At 32.4% G+C, this 18,207-nt stretch overlaps 1 protein-coding gene across 5 annotated transcripts in view; it reads left to right on the top strand.

Moving 5' to 3' along the window:
- Window positions 1-12,849: 12,849 nt before the first annotated feature.
- The window catches only part of Mp (collagen XV/XVIII-type protein multiplexin), a 582,981-nt gene continuing 577,623 nt past the window's right edge, over window positions 12,850-18,207 (top strand). For 2 of the 5 annotated variants that reach the window (XM_076537426.1, XM_076537422.1), the window contains exon 1: window positions 12,850-13,566. In XM_076537426.1, the coding sequence (XP_076393541.1) occupies window positions 13,556-13,566 (11 nt within the window). In that variant the 5' untranslated portion in view covers window positions 12,850-13,555. The remainder of the gene's footprint in view (window positions 13,567-18,207) is intronic. The other 3 variants (XM_076537430.1, XM_076537423.1, XM_076537424.1) reach the window with 2 other exon arrangements.

Genomic DNA, 18,207 nt, shown 5'->3' with positions numbered 1-18,207 from the left:
TGTCTCGAGTAAAGTCCACTTTGTGTGTCACTCGCACTTCCACACAAGTCACGATATCGCGTCAAACACCGTCTGTCCGGTCAAAGTGTCCCGGGTTTTGGCACCAAAAATTGTATCAGAACAACTCAATTTTTCGACGGTGAATACGCACAGTTTATTTCAATTATTATATAACACACGTATTATAATTTAGTCTGCTAGTGACATCAATATTGCAATCAAAGCCGAAATACTTGATCCCGCAACGAAAGTCTTTGCAAAATATAAAGTAAAGTCCGTAATGACAACAAGTATGTCCCGTAGTGACAAGTTATAAGTGAAGCCTCGTAACAACAAATATAAAGAATGAAACGCGTAGCAACAAATATAAGAGAATGAATCGAAGTGAAGTGCGGGCCCGGTGCCCTCGCTTATTTTATACGTTTCACTCCCCTACGACGTCTCCTAGCAACCACCCGATTTCTTCGAAATCTGCCACGTGCCCTCCGTCGACCTTGGCTTCGCGGTCATCCCTCTACGACCGATCCTTGCGATGCCGCCCGCCCTTTGCGGCCGAGCCGCCGCGCCGCCACGCCGCGCGCCGATACCGATGTCGCGCCGGCACTTGCCGGTACCCGCCGTCAAACGGAGCGGTCCGCGCCTTTGTACTCGTTTCTCGAAAATTACGCATCAGGAGACGTCGCCGAGGAGTGTCTTTCTTTTCTGCCGAAGTGCGCACCTGGGTTCGCCGGCATTTCGCGGTGGATCAAATACTTATTAATTGGCATTTTTCTCGGAATTTCAGAGCATGTGCCACGTGCCACTTTTGCCACGTGCCATTGCCACGTGCACCACGCACGTGTACATTTCTTAGAAAAATTAATTATCTATCGTCTTCGAGTGCGACCGATCCCGCAGACAGCTAGCCGGAGCGCAGGGCAAGCAAGCTCGCCCCCGCCCGGGTTCTCACCTCTCCCGAGCGGAGTGGCCCTCGGTGTTTTGGTGAGCACCACCACTCCCGGGCGGATTGGTTACCCCCGGTGCTACGATGGTGTTTTTCATGCCGAGACACTCATGGTGTTCGACGAATACGGCCACAGGTTTCCCCGTGCACGTAGGGCTTCGAGGCATGGAAACTCGCCATGCCTGCTGCTTTTGACCAGTCGTCCCCGAAAACCCCGCTAAATTCATTAAATCTTATGTTTATCTTTAAATTCTCATCCCATGCTCTGAAATGCCTCAATTGGCCAGTTCTATCCGTAACACCGACGAAGGTAAAATAATGAATTTTTTTACTTGTGAAGCTCGATCGACGCAGACATAAAAATATACAAGGTTTGTTTCTGAAACGACTGAAGATAAGGTTTTATATCACCCAGCTTATTTATGTTAATACGTTAATTTATTCTTCTTCAGTCTCAGAATTTATTCTTTACATAGTATGAAGTTTTTAAGAAATACTGACTATGATTCTTCATCAGAAGCTTAGATCATTGATAATGTGAGGGTTGACCAATTGAGGTTGTAACTCTTCTAAACACTTGGGCTAAACTGTTCACGTACCAAATCATGGTCGACATCTACAGTAACTAACTGTTTAGACAGTAACTAACTGTATGGACAGTAACAAACTATATAGACCAGGGGTGGCCAAGCTCCTTGATAGTCCAAGCCATTTTTCAAAATTTGAAATGTTTTGCGAGCCGCAATTTTCGATGGCGCAGTTTTCGATGAGTCATATCATTCTTAACTTGGACGGAAATGAAATTTGTTACAACGTTGCACTTAGTATTTCATATTTGTCGTTAGTAATTTCAAAGACATTTTGAACCACATACGGAATGATAATAATTTTTTAAAATATAATAGCACAAAAATGAAAAGGGAACTTGGGTACATTTATCGAGAGCCACAAATAATCCTTCGAAGAGCCGCATGTGGCTCGCGAGCCGCAGGGTGGCCACCCATGGTATAGACAGTAACTAACATAAGAACGCTACAGTAATTATCGTATAAATACAGTCACCCGTTATACAAGGAATATTATTTACCGAACCGCAACTAACGTCATTAAATACATCACAGAATATATGTATAATAAACATGAGCTAAATATTCTCAAAACGATTAATTAAATTTGTCGGATATAGAATTACCATCTGTCACAATTTTTGTCGAATCTAATATAGCGAAGAAAATGTTGCACGCAATCGCAATAAATTAGAGTATGTCAATACTTATTCGGAGCAATGTAATAAACCGGATGAAAGACGAGTGAAAATAAGAAAATCGCGCAAGGTATTCTCTAATCGGAATCCAGATGCCAGCCAGCTGGTAATTCAAGTTGAACCAGCAGCCTTGAAGCCGTGTCAGATATGGAAATGCATTAGTAAGTGCAGTTTGTAATCATGGCACATATACTTGATGATGCTTTTCTTTGAAATAAGGAGTTCAGTGATGTGGCTAATCCATTTGGATCTGTACCTATATTCTCGTTAGAGATACCTGTAATTACCGGTAATATGTAATACGTAGTTTTGAATCTGCGTTCTGATACTTGGAATTACACAATTTGAAGTTTGATTAATAATCTGATACTGTGAAATGTATAAATAGTTTTCTTTTTACTGTTAATAGTAAATTTTATGTGAGACTCTAATTGATACTTTCCTTCGATGAAGTCATTGACCAATTTTAAATATTTTAAATTCTTGTAATTTACCTTTTAAAATCATAATCGTATTATAGATTATTTTCATAATCTTACTAATTTAAATTTTAGTCTAGTTTGAACTGTAATTTTTAATTTTAACAAAATTATCTTTCTTCATTCTTAGCTAAACTACACATTCAAACTTCTAAATTTCTAAAAATTTCGAACTGCATTACAAACTTAAGTCACTAGATAATTGATCAGAAACGGTCCAAACTTAAACGACAAAAATAATTTTATCTATTATCTTCTTTTCGAAAATAGACTTGCCCCACTTTCAAAATTAACGGCTCAATTACAACTTCTAGTCGCTCTAATTACACAGAGAAAAGTTAGTCCAGCAGTCGGTACGCGATTAAACTTTTCAAAAGGTCCAGCAGCGTGTAATACACGCGCTTAAAGGATAACGTATTGCATAAAGCCATTTAAAGAGGTGAACACAGCGAGAGGACGTGTCACAGAAAATTGTTAATTAACGAGTGTCAGGTTTAGGTAAGGACAACGTGCTGGCTGTTTCAGCCCGGTTACCTCGTTTTTCTTCATTTACTAGTAATCTGTTAAATACAGAGGACGCAGTTGACGGAGAACGAGATGTTAATGGCGGTGACTCGTGGCAATTCACGTTCGTTACTATAATGGAGTTTATTCAACTCGTTTAACTTCCTTCGCGCGATGTAAGCTTAACTCGGTGTAAATTTTTGGTGAAACAGCGGCTGAATTTCGATTCGTTTTCGCTTGAAAACGGGTACGCGTTTTGGACGGAATATTAATTTACTATCGTTGAATTTCATCATATTGCGTTGCAAACAGTCAAATTGATTGTATTTGTGATATCTGTAATTTTATATTGTATAATATTCTAATCATGGAAACTGATTTTCGAGAATGCGCATGGATTATATTCTCTAGGGTTTATACAGGATTTGGTAATTTTATTATAAAAGGTTTTCTGCAGTTTCAATAAGGGTAACAAGATAATGAAATACGAAATAGTTCCAGCGGAAAAATTGTAAAAATGTAATTAGGGGGAAGGAGATTCTTGCATGACCTTTCAACAGAACAGAATTTTAATGTTATGATAAAAAGTGTTTATGAAATTTTAGATACAAGATTTTATAAAAAAATTTTGCTAGTTTGGCTAAGTTCAAACTGTAAAAATTTGCAAGTACAGAAATTAGCAGATGTAAAAATGTTTAATTATAAAATTATAAAATTGGATATTCATTAGTATTCAAAGAGAACATCGTTTATGTGTTTATCCATTGTGTCCGATATAATTGCTCATTATTTCATCACATTCTTGTCGCAATTAAATAACAGTCTCTCATCCATCTCAAAGCACATCAAACGCCCATATATCATACTGGTAGCAAACGGTTTAATTGAAACCTCCTAGAATTTATATTTTTCGGTCGTCAAAAAAGAAAGAGGAGGCGTATAAAAACAGTACCCAGAACTTGATTCATGAATTCATTCAAACATCGATGTTGCGTGCGAGGACTTGACAAAAATTTCTCACAGGTATGGTTATGCGATGATGACTCGATCGAACAACACTATAAATTATACATCGTTGAATTGATGATATCTTAAATGTTTTATTCGGGTGAAATAATGCCACCTGTTCGGTGGAGGAAGGTGTCAAAAGTTTTATAGTGAGTGGTCAGATGATTATTTTGTGACAAAATGTTTTGTATTTTATGATTTCATTCGATGAAATAATATAGGCATTTTTATTGTGATGTTAGAATGTATTAGTTTTATAATAAAATATATAGAATGAGCCACAAAGTAATTCAAAGCACTATAATATGCTATAACATACTGTAATAGAATCTAATAATAATAGTTATTGCAATACATTTTTATTGTAACGTTATACTTACTATTTTTATAATATAATTTAGTATTATATTACTATTATTATCAAATATTATTTTCAAGGCAAAATATATTATTAAATTGTTATTGTTATTACAATACATTTGTTTCATCATACGTTATACAATTTGCTACAATGTAATACAATGCACTATAATATAATATGCTACAACATATTATAGCAGGATAGATATTTTTATTATAATTCTACAATATATTATTTTTGCAATGTGAATATATAAAATGTACTATAATATACAATATATCACAATGTAATAAAATATATTATAATATGTTATGTCATATTATAAAAATAATGTACTATAACATTACAATAAAAATATCTGTTCCATTCCATCAGTTTGTATTGCATATCCATAATACATGTAATTAAATTTGTATTTAATCGACCATTCAAACATAAAAATACTACATCATTTAATATTTCGTCACACCGCCATCTTCATTTGCAACTTTAAGTAATAAAAATTGGCAACTATTGAACATAACCTCACTTAATTTGAAGTCAAGGTCTTCAACTACTAATAGAGGAAAACATACACTTATATCCATACCCGATTTTATTGTAAAATATATTAAATACTGTAATCATTCTGTATAAGTAAAAATGTCCTTTACGATATATGCAAAAATGTTATCACAACTGGGAAGACACCTCGAGACGCCCGAACCTCGCTCGCCGAGTCACGTGACCCGAGTTCGGGTATATTCGTGAGACAATACCAATGCAAATATAAAACTTTTTTATTTTTTCGTTATCAAACTTTTACTAATAGATTTTTCACGTTTTTCTGATTAAAATGAGACCAAACACGATATAATTTGGACTATATTTACTGGTTTAATTGACGATAAAAGTTTCTAATATGGAGAAGGATAGCGAGTGAAAAAGAAAGGCGCTACGATCGTGGCGGTCGGCAAAGATCAAAAGTCTGTTCAATTGTTTACAATGCTAATGCGTTGCTAACTTTTTTATTTTTCATCCATTTTTTATACAACTTCCTCCATCGTATTCATGACATATTCCTGATTAAAATGAGACCAAACACGACATATTTCGAGTAATATTTACTTGCAATATCTTATAGAAGTAAAGTCATTGATGTACGTAACATTTGAAATTAAAAATAAATATGTCCCGAATTACGTCGTGTTTGGTCTCATTTTAATCAGGAAAATATCACAAGTTGGTAAAAGTCTCATAAAAAAAATCAAAAATAAAAAAGTTTTATTCTTGCATTAGGATTGTCCACCAATATGTCACTGTTTAGGTTTGGTGTTCGCTCACAATGTGGGATCTACACGATATACGCAAAATTTCAGACCCGAAAGATTTGCTTCTAAAGAATGATAAACAAATAAAAGAAATAGAAGAAGATAGATAGACAGATTGACAAATTTTTTACAAATCAGTAGTATTTTTGAAAAGAAATCTGTTGGATATAATTGAGCCAGCTACTACAAATAGACACCGGGAAAGTGTTGCAAGCGACGTGTAATTAGATGTTGCAGCTTTTGCTGTCCACCCTAATACTCTCGGCTCGATACGTTCATTATGACCTTCAATCGCGGCACGAAACAATAACCGTCTGCTCATGACTACATTGCCGCGTCTACATATAATGCTCGATTATTCAGTTGGCACACGGTGCATGCCGTTATTAATAAACCTCTGGAAGCTATTGCCCTCGATCGATTGTTGGTAGACAGACAACGTTTGCGGGTGATAAAGAATTGCACTCAGAAATTTCATTGAGCACGATCAATTGTACTGTTATATTTGAGTTAGAGTAGATGTCTAGGATTACTGCTGCAAGTTCTTCTCGAGGGTGCAATTAAGGGAATTTTAAATTTGGGAAGTTGGGAATGGGAAAATTTGGGGTTTATAAATTTGGGAATCAAAAAATATGGAGATTTGGAAATTTCGAATTTATAAATTTCAGTACTTGAGTATTTGAAAATTTTGAATATAGAAATTTGGGAATCTGAAAATTTGAAATATAGAAATTTAGAATTTATAAATTTGTAAATTCGAAGTCTAAAAACTTGAAATAAAGAAATTTGGAAATCTAAAAATTTGAAATATAGAAATTTGGGAATCTGAAAATTTGAAATATAGAAATTTAGAATTTATAAATTTGTAAATTGGAAGTCTAAAAACTTGAAATATAGAAAATTGGAAATCTACAAATTTGAAATATAGAAATTTAGAAATCTAGAAATTTGAAATATAGAAAATTGGAAATCTAAAAATTTGAAATATAAAAAATTTAGAAATCTAGAAATTTGAAATACAGAAATTTGGAAATCTAAAAATTTGAAATAAAGAAATTCGGAAATTTGAAAATTTCTAAATAGGACAATGTATAACCTTAAAATTTCAAGATTTAAAACTCCATAAAATATGATTTAAAACAAACTCCTTATTCAAAAAAACGTAAATGGTAGATATAAAAATGTGTTGGTTAGTTTGAAAGGGACTAAATTAAATACCTTTGAATATTGTTCCACAGAAACCAGTTTCGTCAAAATCTTACTCGGAAGTTACGGTTGCTAAAAAACATCTTTCACCGATTCATCGAGTTTTTTATTCGAAAACAAAGAATTGCAATAAAGACTTATTGTTTGCGAATGGACATCGTCTACGAGAGATTTCACTAGATTTTTACGGAACCGGATTGACATTGTCGTTCGTCTAAATAAAGAAACAAAGATTTTTCATCAAGTCTGATTGTCCCGTTGATGCAGTCGCTGAGCGATAAAACATTTTAATCACGGTCCACGGTTTAGTCCGCGCTGAATCAATCGTGGAAGTAATGTTTCTTTTTTAATTCGATGACAGCTTTTATTACTGTAATTAATATCCGTGGAGAATTCGTTTAGTCCGAAGGTATTTCTCGCACAAACTTTCATAAGAAATTGAATTTATCGTATGAAAATAAATTATATTCCTTGACATACATTTTTCGAATATGTGGAGGGTTATTGCATTTAATATGGACTTTTTAATATTAAAAAATTGTTAAAAATGTAGAAATGTTTTTTCGTTAAGGAAGTCAGAGGTGAAACATGAAAATAAATTATATTCCTTGACATACATTTTTCGAATATGTGGAGGGTTATTGCATCTAATATGGACTTTTTAATATTAAAAAATTGTTAAAAATGTAGAAATGTTTTATTGTTAAGGAAGTCAGAGGTGAAACATGAAATTAATAGATATTTATGTTGACTGAATATTTAAGTGTCTTAAAACTTTAGTAAAAATAGAAGATTGATGAGATGGAAAAATGGTAAATGATATATAATGGAATATATAGGAAATTTGTAAAGAAAGGAAGGCAACTTCATTTATATTGTAAAGGGTGATTATTTATTTATGTAAAAGACAAGCGATTAAATGCTTTCTACTTTTCAATAATTGATTTAATTTCGTATTCTTTTTGTTCGCCCTCTATATGTATATGTTAAGCAGATTGCTCACATATGAATGCATTAGACTAATACTAATACGTCAGTTTCACACTATTTACTCCTTATCGAATCGCTATTTTTTTAGTTTAAATTATAAAATCTATTAAGACAGATCAGGTACCATGACTTTGAATGTGTACCTAAAATGTTGAGTACCAACTATAAACATATAGGTAGAACAAGAATGAGATAAAAATGTTTTAAGATTATACTAAACGATTAAACGTGCTGGAAACTACCGAAAAGGATGTCAAACACGATTATTGTTGATTTTACGACCGACGTCAATGACGATCAAGTATTGTCGTCAACGATGAGCATAGATCTTTTAACGTGCTTCCAGTCGATTCTATGCGTGAAAAATTATCGAAAACGATACCAAACGGTTTGTATCGATTCGACGATCGACGTCGACGACGGGTTGTCGTCAGATCGCTACCCAAAACTTATACAGCAAATTTAAGGTGTCTTACGAGTCTATCGTCAAAATTTCATGTGAAAGTCTTTAAATTACGACCTGTAACGTGGCGCGGACAAACAGACAAACGAACAAATACAGATCCTGTCTCGGGAGCCTCGCTACGTTCGGCAACTATAGTCTTTAACATTCATTTTCCTTCTATGACAGCTGTTTTACGATTGTTTCTTCTTTACAACGCACGTTTTTGCTATACGTTCTTTGCAAGAACAAAGAATTATATCGTTTAACGGTATACTGCGCTTCATTGCAGAAATAGAAATGAAAACGAGGATAATAAATGTTAGATTTGAAGGCGGAGAATAAATGTGATGTAAGTTGAACACAGTGGTAAACGAACCGTTGGGAATGTCTTCTCTGACAAATCGAATTTCAACGATAAGCCATCATTGTCGTAATAGAATCTACGAGGGTAGAATGTACGTTTCTACCTTCAAGATTTCAAGTTAAAAGACCGAAAATTGCGGCCTGTGATACAGAAACGAACAAATGCAAATTGAATCGTCCTAGGAGTATCTTGATCAAATTTAAATATACGTATAAATAATCAGTTATGCATATTTTTGAGACCTGTATTTACCTACATTGACGTCTTCATGACGCAAATAAATCAAACCGCTTGAAATTCGTATGCAGCGTCATATAACGTCACGAAATAAATAACACATATTTTCGGGGGTAGCCTGTATTTAGCTCCATTAATATCTCCATAACACCAATAAATTAAAGCTTGAAACTTGTATGCAATATCATATGTACTGCAATAAACTTAATTAGAAAGCAGAAGGCCACTGAATGTTTAACGATTTTTATTGTGTATGATATATTGTTTCGTCTATTTCCTGAAGACCTAAAAATCTGAAATCGATCAAAATATTGCTGTTGCTGTTGACAGATCGATGCTAAAATCTATGAGGCAAATTTAGTATATTCCACGAGACGATCCTCAATATTTCAAGATTTGTTGAAACGTTTGACTCAGATTTGTTTGACTCAAAATTTGTTGAAACGAACAATTGCAGACCGAGTCATCCCAGAAGCCTCACTTCGATGATAAATCTTAAATATGAATCAATACATTCCTCGTAATATTTGATTTTCACATCAGATGTAAAGATTCACTTTCTGAAGCGAGTAGCTACATTTCCAGTTACAATTAGTTTCTATTAAAAGCCCGTTACAATTACTTCAGAAAAGTGACATCAAAATGCTCCGTAACGCATGGATCACATTTAAAAATAATTCGAAGCATTTGGAAGCTACTGGCAGCCATTACATCAGTATTTACATAGAAAAGAATCATCGAGAAACGCATTGACGTAATTCCAGTTTATCGTCTCGTTATAAGAATGAACGATTTTATGAACGGATTGATAAAAATAGAAAACCAAGAGCAGATGATGAATTCCCCTTGTAGGATTCTGATTAAAGTGGTATAATGAGCGGAAAGGAGGAAGGTTGTTTCACTATCGGAAATACCGCATCCGCTTTTGAAAACCCACTTCCACTATTTAGGCTAGTTTATAAAATTAATATGAGTTAACCACGATTAAAACCGAATTTTTATTTATATCTTGCATACAATTATAATTATTTAACTGAAGTGAGAAAAAATTAAATTAAATTCTTAATTGTATTATTACAGTGACTTCGTACAATATTAAGAGAAAATTTAACTCTGAAGAATTAAAAACTTTATACATAAAATCAAAACTGTGACATAAAAAAATTGCGTTTTCATAAGAACTGTAAATTATCTTAATTTATTGCCGTTTATCTGAAATTCTGAAGCAACATTGATATTTCTGTCAACTTTGTAACATTTCATTCTACATTTTTTCATTCGGTATATAACAAAAAAGTGCAATAAAACTGACGAATATTAAATTTTCCATTTGTCACGAACATAACAATTCCATTTGTCAAATACCGAATTTTGAGCGAAGAAAAATTGTTTTACCAAAAGCAAAAGAAATGCAACGATAAATTGATGTATTGTTTATTCGCGTACGCATAGAAATATAGGACAGTGTTCTTTTGATTGTCAGTTTCTTTCTGTTATCGGCGTTCCCCATTTCAACGTGTGTGATGTATGACTATCAGACAGATTTGATTCGTGTATGGAATATACATAGTGATCGGAGCGTGACAAAAGGAGCAGGTCAATGTTATTTATAAATCAACTACGATTTCTTTACTGTTATTGCTTGGTGTGAATTGATTTCTCAAGTTCGATTGAAAACTTATCTTCTTGCTAATTAAAAATTTAAATAGATGTACTTTATATTTGTGCGGAAGCGGTTGCTATTCAAAATTGCATTGTCTTTCTACATATATATTTCATATATATTTCGAAATGGTACAAGCGAGAAAAATTTACGTGAGAAAATAAGGCAAAAATATAGAGTGCAATTTTGTGTCACTTTATTTTTGAAACAGCTGAGTTGAAACAGTTTCGAAGTGTTTATAAAAAAATTGACATAAAATGATAAATGCAAGTTTTCATTGAATTGAGAATTAATTAATGTTATTGAAGAGATAAATCTAATTAATATTACTAATAATAATCTATTAATACTATTAAAGTTATCTTCATAACATTACAATTTTCTTCAGACATTTTTGATAACATTATTGATGTGGATACTAATGTTTAAAGCGATGAATTTAGAGGATTAGAACTCATAAGTAACAAACTAACGTAATATAAAATAATAAATCTATTTTAGTAATATTAATAATTATATCTGTTGATATATAATATTTTTTACTGTAGATTCAAGAAACAATTTGTTAATTTTATTATTTTACATTGTGAACAAACTTTTCTACAAATACTTAAGAAATGTTGAAATTCAATTTTCTTGAAAATAACCATACACGAGCAAATTTTATTGTTTAGCTTTTATTTATTTTTCCATGTTGATTTAGCCATTATTTGGTTGTGCAGCCATTTTGCAAAAACCTTGTATATTACGTATATTCTGTTATTGGCGAATAAAGATACATTTTTAACGACGCTCGCGAAAAGTGTCATTTTTAGTAAATATTAGTATTATTTTCAACAAATATTTAAATACTGTTGGCATTCATTTATTCTTCCTATATTTTGTGATATGCTCTTTTAAAAATTTTGTAAATATTATTCCAAATATTTTTTATTTTACTTCTTCCAAATTGCGTCAAATCGATTGGATCTAAAAGAGTCAGGTAAGTACATTAATATTAAGTAAGTAAATAAGTACAATAACATTGAGTACATTAATATTAAATAAGTAAATAAGTATAACAACATTAAGGATATTAAATATATTAAATTTATTAAGTACCTTATAATAAGAATGTCATATTATGTACATTGAGATATTAGTTACATTAAATATATTTAGTACTACATAACAAATATATTAAATGCATTAAGTATATTATAAACATTAAAAATATTAAATATATTAAATACTATGCAATAAATATTGAACAAGTGCTACATTCGAGAACCTATTTCAGAACCGCTCAATATCGAAATTCATTTCACTCTCGAATATTAATAGTTTCGCAGTTAACCATCCTTTACCCGTTTCAAAAGCACGCGGTAAATTGCATAAAAAAGTCATAATACGGTCGTTATACATTTTGAAGGTGCATCTGAGTGAAAGAACATTGTAATAGGAAAGTGAAATACATATGAAATATGTAGAGTACATATGAATACCAATATTAGTATAAAATATAATGTAAACGTCAATATAACATGAAGGTTGATGAAACTGTTGATGAACTGTTTGCAACATATGTATGCAAATATTATATGAAATGCAATATAAACAGATGCTGCAGATTCCATTCACAATTAATTTTATATGCTTGAAAATTCCAAAACAACCAAAACATAAATAAAAATGGAGTGTGTCCTCCTAAAGATCGCTTTCTATAAAAGGTTTACATAAAAACGTATTTCAGTAAAAATTAACAGTACTAAACTTATACCTCTCCTAATATTTATATATTTCACTGTGGTAAAGTTTTAACTATTTACTTCAGTTTTGTAACTCCTATTCAACCTTCCCTCCCCAAAAGCCATATTCCCGAACCATCCAATAAAACGTATTCCTCAAATATTAACACTTCAGGTAATGCGTTCTCTCAATCCGTTCGGGAAGATTGCATAATAAAAAAAGAATTGCCGGGTGCAATTTGATCTCGGTGGCAGGTTCACTAAAACAGATTTAGCCGGCGGACGCAAGATGGCGACGCATTGGCCGGCGTCAAGCGTCGTGCCGGTGGCAGTCGCAAGGACGACGCCGTCGCCGCCACGTGGGGAGCGAATTTGAATCGGCCGCCATCGGCTTTTCGTCGTCGGTTTAAAGTCACGCAGGACAGCGTGTCACTCCGTCTAAACGTGACCAGCGATCGGCGCCTTTTCATCCCCGTCATTCGAACGTTGACGATCCGTTTTGCAAACCGCTGTATCGCGGATCTAAATCTCGCGATATCGGTTATCAAACGTCCCACGGGACGAAAAAGACAAGAGAAACCGAAAGGAGAGAGGGAGAGACTAGATCAGCGTTACGACGTCTAGTACGACGTCGAGCCGGCAGCTGCCGGAGTAGGAGGAGGTTAGGAGGGAGAAAAATCGAGAAGGAAGCGGCAAGTGTCACGAAGGGACAGTTGTCAGTAAGTGGTGGACCGTGGAGCCGATTGGTCTTGTCAGTGACGGGTCATTGTGAATGGTGAAACGCGATTGGTTCAAGAAAAACGTTTCGAACCAACGAGCGATCGAGGGATCTTGCCGATCGTAGCCGGAAGTACGTTGACCTTGCTTCCCGGGCCGACCTTGGAAATTGGCGCCACTGTCGACCCCTTATCGAGCTATTCCCATTGAACTACTTATAAGTCAAGTTCGATCGAGCGATCTAAGTGGTCAGTGAAATCGGTGTCTGTGAGTGTTTTTTGTGTTTACCGAAGTGACAGGGATTATTTGATCGTCCGATTAAATGGAATGACTCAACATGCGGCCCAGGTAAGTAACACGTGAATTATCATTGAGCGTTAAAGAGGCTTAATGAACGGAGACATACCTTTTACCTGTTGTCATTTCTTGTGTTTACTTCACGGTCGTTCCACCCTACTTAACTTTATGGCTCCGGAGTTAATCCCTATTTAACGTATTTTAGATTCGAATCTCTTTAGCGGCAACGGCTGATTCTTATCTGCGTAAACTAGTGTCAAACGACAGTGGTATTTGAACGTTATTCTAACGTGGTTGCTACGTATTTTGAAAGTCTTGAATGCGGTAATGAGAAAGTGGAATGTATACAAATAGTGTTGCGTGATATGCAATGTAAATATCAACATTGCATGACACGGAAGGTGAATGTCAACATTAACTGAAGTGTAATGTAAATAAGTATCAGTGATGCCGCAGATTTGCTCATTCATAACGGTTATTTACATGCCTTATCTTTTTATTTACTAAGAAATTTTGAGATAATTTGAGTAGAAATTAAAATGGCTGAATAACATTGTTTAGATTTTTTTGTTTATAAAATGGATGTCTAAATACTGAGTAAACAAAGATGAGAATCTTATTACAATTCATAGCTTCTGTAAGCAATAAATATTTTGTTTATAAACATTTTAATAAACAAAAATTTGTCTCCTTAGTTTTAGAGAGTATATTTATTTTTGCTTTGAGTTAATTCATTTGGATAAATAATTTTTTTTAAATTATAGTATAATTTTGATTAACATATAGTATATTTATATTGTTATTTAAACAGTATTTTGAATTAGAGGAATTTACAAATGATACAATCAATATAATTACAAATTAGTGATACAAATGACATATTGATTACAAATTGTTGTTATTTTTTTAACATATGGTCACACTGAAAAAACATGAACTGTATTAATTATTAATTTAACACAGAGAAGTTAATCATCAATTTCTTGTATGGATTAAATTAATTAAAACATTAAATTAATAAATTTCTTTCAACAGAGTAATAAACTATTTTAAATAATAAATTTAAAATAACTAATAAATTATTTTAAAGAAAATATTAAATTAATAATGTTGAAATAATTGACTAAATCAGTTTAATTATTAATTAAATTAATAATTTGAAAAAAATAATGAACAAATTACTTTAAACAAAATATAAAATCAACAAGTTATTTTAAACAGAACACTAAATTAATAAATTTGTTGAACACAATCGCATCTTGGATATATTCTAAAATAAATAAGCGCACTATATTTATTTTTTTTGTAGTTTTCACTCATTTTATTTTGATATAAAGTGCATTTCAGCGTCACGATGCAGTCTGATCTCACTGCATCCCTGTGTCATCATTTTTTCAACAAGAATGGAGTAATATCGCTGTGATTCATAATTCATAAATTCTGAGCATCATAATGTATCAATGAAATATACATACATTGAATGTATGTACATATACCAAACTCGGGCATTTAAAGAATACCTGTTTTTTAATGTAAACATTAGCTGGCGTAACCCATTTTGTACTTTGATAATCGATCATTTGAATAATACTTCAACGTTCGCTCTACTTCAACATTCAACTAACAAATGAAATAATTTTTTATTTGAATACATGACTTCTTAAGCAATTCAAAAAAACTTCTTATAATTTTCAATTTAAAAAATTTTTTTTAATTAAATATTATAGGTATTCAAAGAGAAATATAGATTTTAATAAATTAATTATTAAATGAAGTAATTATTTATTTGAATAAATGGATTTGCAGACAACTTTTAAGATCTTTATATCTATCTTAAGATTTATCTAATTTTAGTTCTACTTTTTGTTATTTTATTCATTTATCTTAATGTTTAATTTTATTATAATTTAATTTTATTTTATTCATAACATTAATCACGATAATTTATCTTATTGTTTATGTTAAAGATATCTTAATTTATCCTAATTCATTTATCTTAAAAAATATCTTGAAAAATTTTGAAAAATCTTATTTATACCATATTTCCATATATACACATATCTTCAGAATTCGCCTTATACATATATTACATACTTATGCAATATGTAGAATTATTTTGCAAAAGATCACCTTATTTACATATTTCAATTTGTTGATATAATCTAATTGAAACAGAAGCCACATTGTTATTAATAAACACGTGATTATTGTATTATTCTAAAAATATATTTATTTAAATTTTAATATCTTCATTTTCTTCAGACGATTTCATAAAACAGATGTTTTATGTATTTTTGTATTAGGGTTTCAATAGGAGCTACCTCGAATTTTGAGGTTTCAATATTTTCAGGTGTGACCCAGTTCTTTAGGCCACCGAAACACATGGGATTGGAAAAAGTTGGACCTCCGGCAATAGACAGAACATATATTTATTCAAAAATTGACTTCTATGCAATCACATATTTTGGAATAAAGAAATAATTTTGTGGATGCTGGAAAATTAGTTATTGGTAGTCTAATTATTTTCTGTCTGATAAATGGTTAGGTCACTTCGGAAAATAGGGAAATGTATGTGCAAATTTATCAGTTTTCAAACTTTCCGTTTTCCAATTTTTTATGTTTTAAAATTTCAAATTTTTAAATTACTAAATTTCTAAATTTGTAAATTTTCCAACTTCTAAATTTCCAAATTCCCAATTTTTCCATTTCTTAAATTTAAAATTTTTTCAAAATTCCAAATTTCTTAATTTCTAAATTATTAAATTACCAAATTTTCACTTTTCCAAATCTTAAATTTTAAAATATGCCAAAATACCAAATTTCTATCAAATGAGCAAATTTGTCAATTTTCAAACTTTCCATTTTCTAATTTTCTACATTTTAAAATTTCAAATTTTTTCAAAATACCAAATTTCTTAATCTATCACACTTGGAAATTTTCAAATATCTAACTCTCTAAATACAATATTTTGCAAATTTTAAATTGTGAATTCCAACCCCAAACCTTAGGTTAGGTTATGTTAATTCAAACGTTATCAAATTCTTCACTACAATTTATGTACAATTTATCTCTCAATTCCCACTGCACTCACACTCCTACACCAAACTTCCACCAGGAAAAATGTACACTCACCAAGCTACAAAACTGAATGCTCACAATCAAACGTTCCAGCCATTACCATTTACTCGTTCTTCACCTAGTAACTCTCGAACCCATCTATCCACCGTAAATCAATCGAAATGTTTGAAAAAGCACGAAATAAATCAGTAGCCCAATGGAGATATCCTTCGGGTGACTCGATCGATTTGCCACTTTTCATCTTCTCACGTTTTCGCGTTGAATAGTATCTAGGAAGGTGCAACGTCTAGGAAAATGGTTCCTCGGCGTGCAATTGCAATGACGCATGTTACAGGTGCAAGAACTGTTTCACTAAGGAGTAGGGAGGGTTGGTAACGAGGTTTTAGCCCGTGAGAAATTGACGCTCGTCTGTCTGGTGGAAAATCGGGTGCACGGGCGTAACTTGCCCTGTATTTACGTGCCACGATGAATGAAGGCAACGAAATGCTTTCTTTGTTCTGGTCGTTGACCTCGAAATTGCTTTCTGTTAGCTTCATCCCGTTTGATGTTGCATCTCGTTAATTGTTTGATGCTGTACCTTTAATGTATACGGTGGATTAATACAAAAGGATATGCGATATATCGTAAAGGAGAATATGGAGTCCTCGTGTCTTAAATGCTGATATTTACAAATTTTTGAACATCCAGTTCGATGTCGTTGCATCTTGTTAATTGTTTGATGCTGTACCTTTAATGTATACGGTGGATTAATACAATAGTATATGCGATATATCGCAAACAAAAATATAGAGACGTTAAGTTTCAAACGTTGATGTTGCATCTTTAAGGACACTTATATACACGGTGGACTAATACAATAGGATATACGATATATTGCATACCTGGGAAAAATATGGCGACATTGAGTCTTATAAACTTGATTATTTATAATTTTTTTAGCAGTTGAAAGTTTGTTGTTTCAAGGATTTCAGAAGCAAGAAATTTGTTTATATATATATATAGGAATTTAAAAGAGTAGGAATTTGGATTAGAAATCTAGAGATTTGGCATTTTTCTAGTTTGGGAATTTAAAAATATGGGGTCATAGGAATTTGGGTATCTAGGGACATTGAAATCTAGGGATTTGGAGATTTTCTAATTCGGAAATTTAAAAATATGGGGTCATAGGAATTTAGGTATCTGGGGACATTGAAATCTAGGGATTTGGGGATTTTCTAATTTGGAAATTTAAAAATATGGGGTCACAGGAATTTGGGTATCTAGGGACATTGAAATCTAGGGATTTGGGGATTTTCTAATTTGGAAATTTAAAAATATGGGGTCATAGGAATTTGGGTATCTAGGGACATTGAAATCTAGAGATTTGGCGTTGAAATTTAGGAACTTGTCGATTCGGGGATTTGAAAATCATCAAAGAGAGTATAGCAATTTGAAGAAGTAGGAATTAGGGAAAATTTATATTTAAGGATCTAGGGATTTTTGAACGTGGGAATTTTGTAGTGTAGGAACTTGAAAACATAGAAACTTATTAGATTAGAAATTTAGGAACCTAGTAATTTAGAGAGCTGCGAATATCACAATATTGGTAGCCTTAGAATTTGGGGTTATAAGAA

This window comes from Megachile rotundata, chromosome 11 (assembly GCF_050947335.1).
Source record: "Megachile rotundata isolate GNS110a chromosome 11, iyMegRotu1, whole genome shotgun sequence".
Taxonomy (NCBI): Eukaryota; Metazoa; Arthropoda; class Insecta; order Hymenoptera; family Megachilidae; genus Megachile; species Megachile rotundata.
This window is presented reverse-complemented; position numbering and strand designations above follow the sequence as displayed.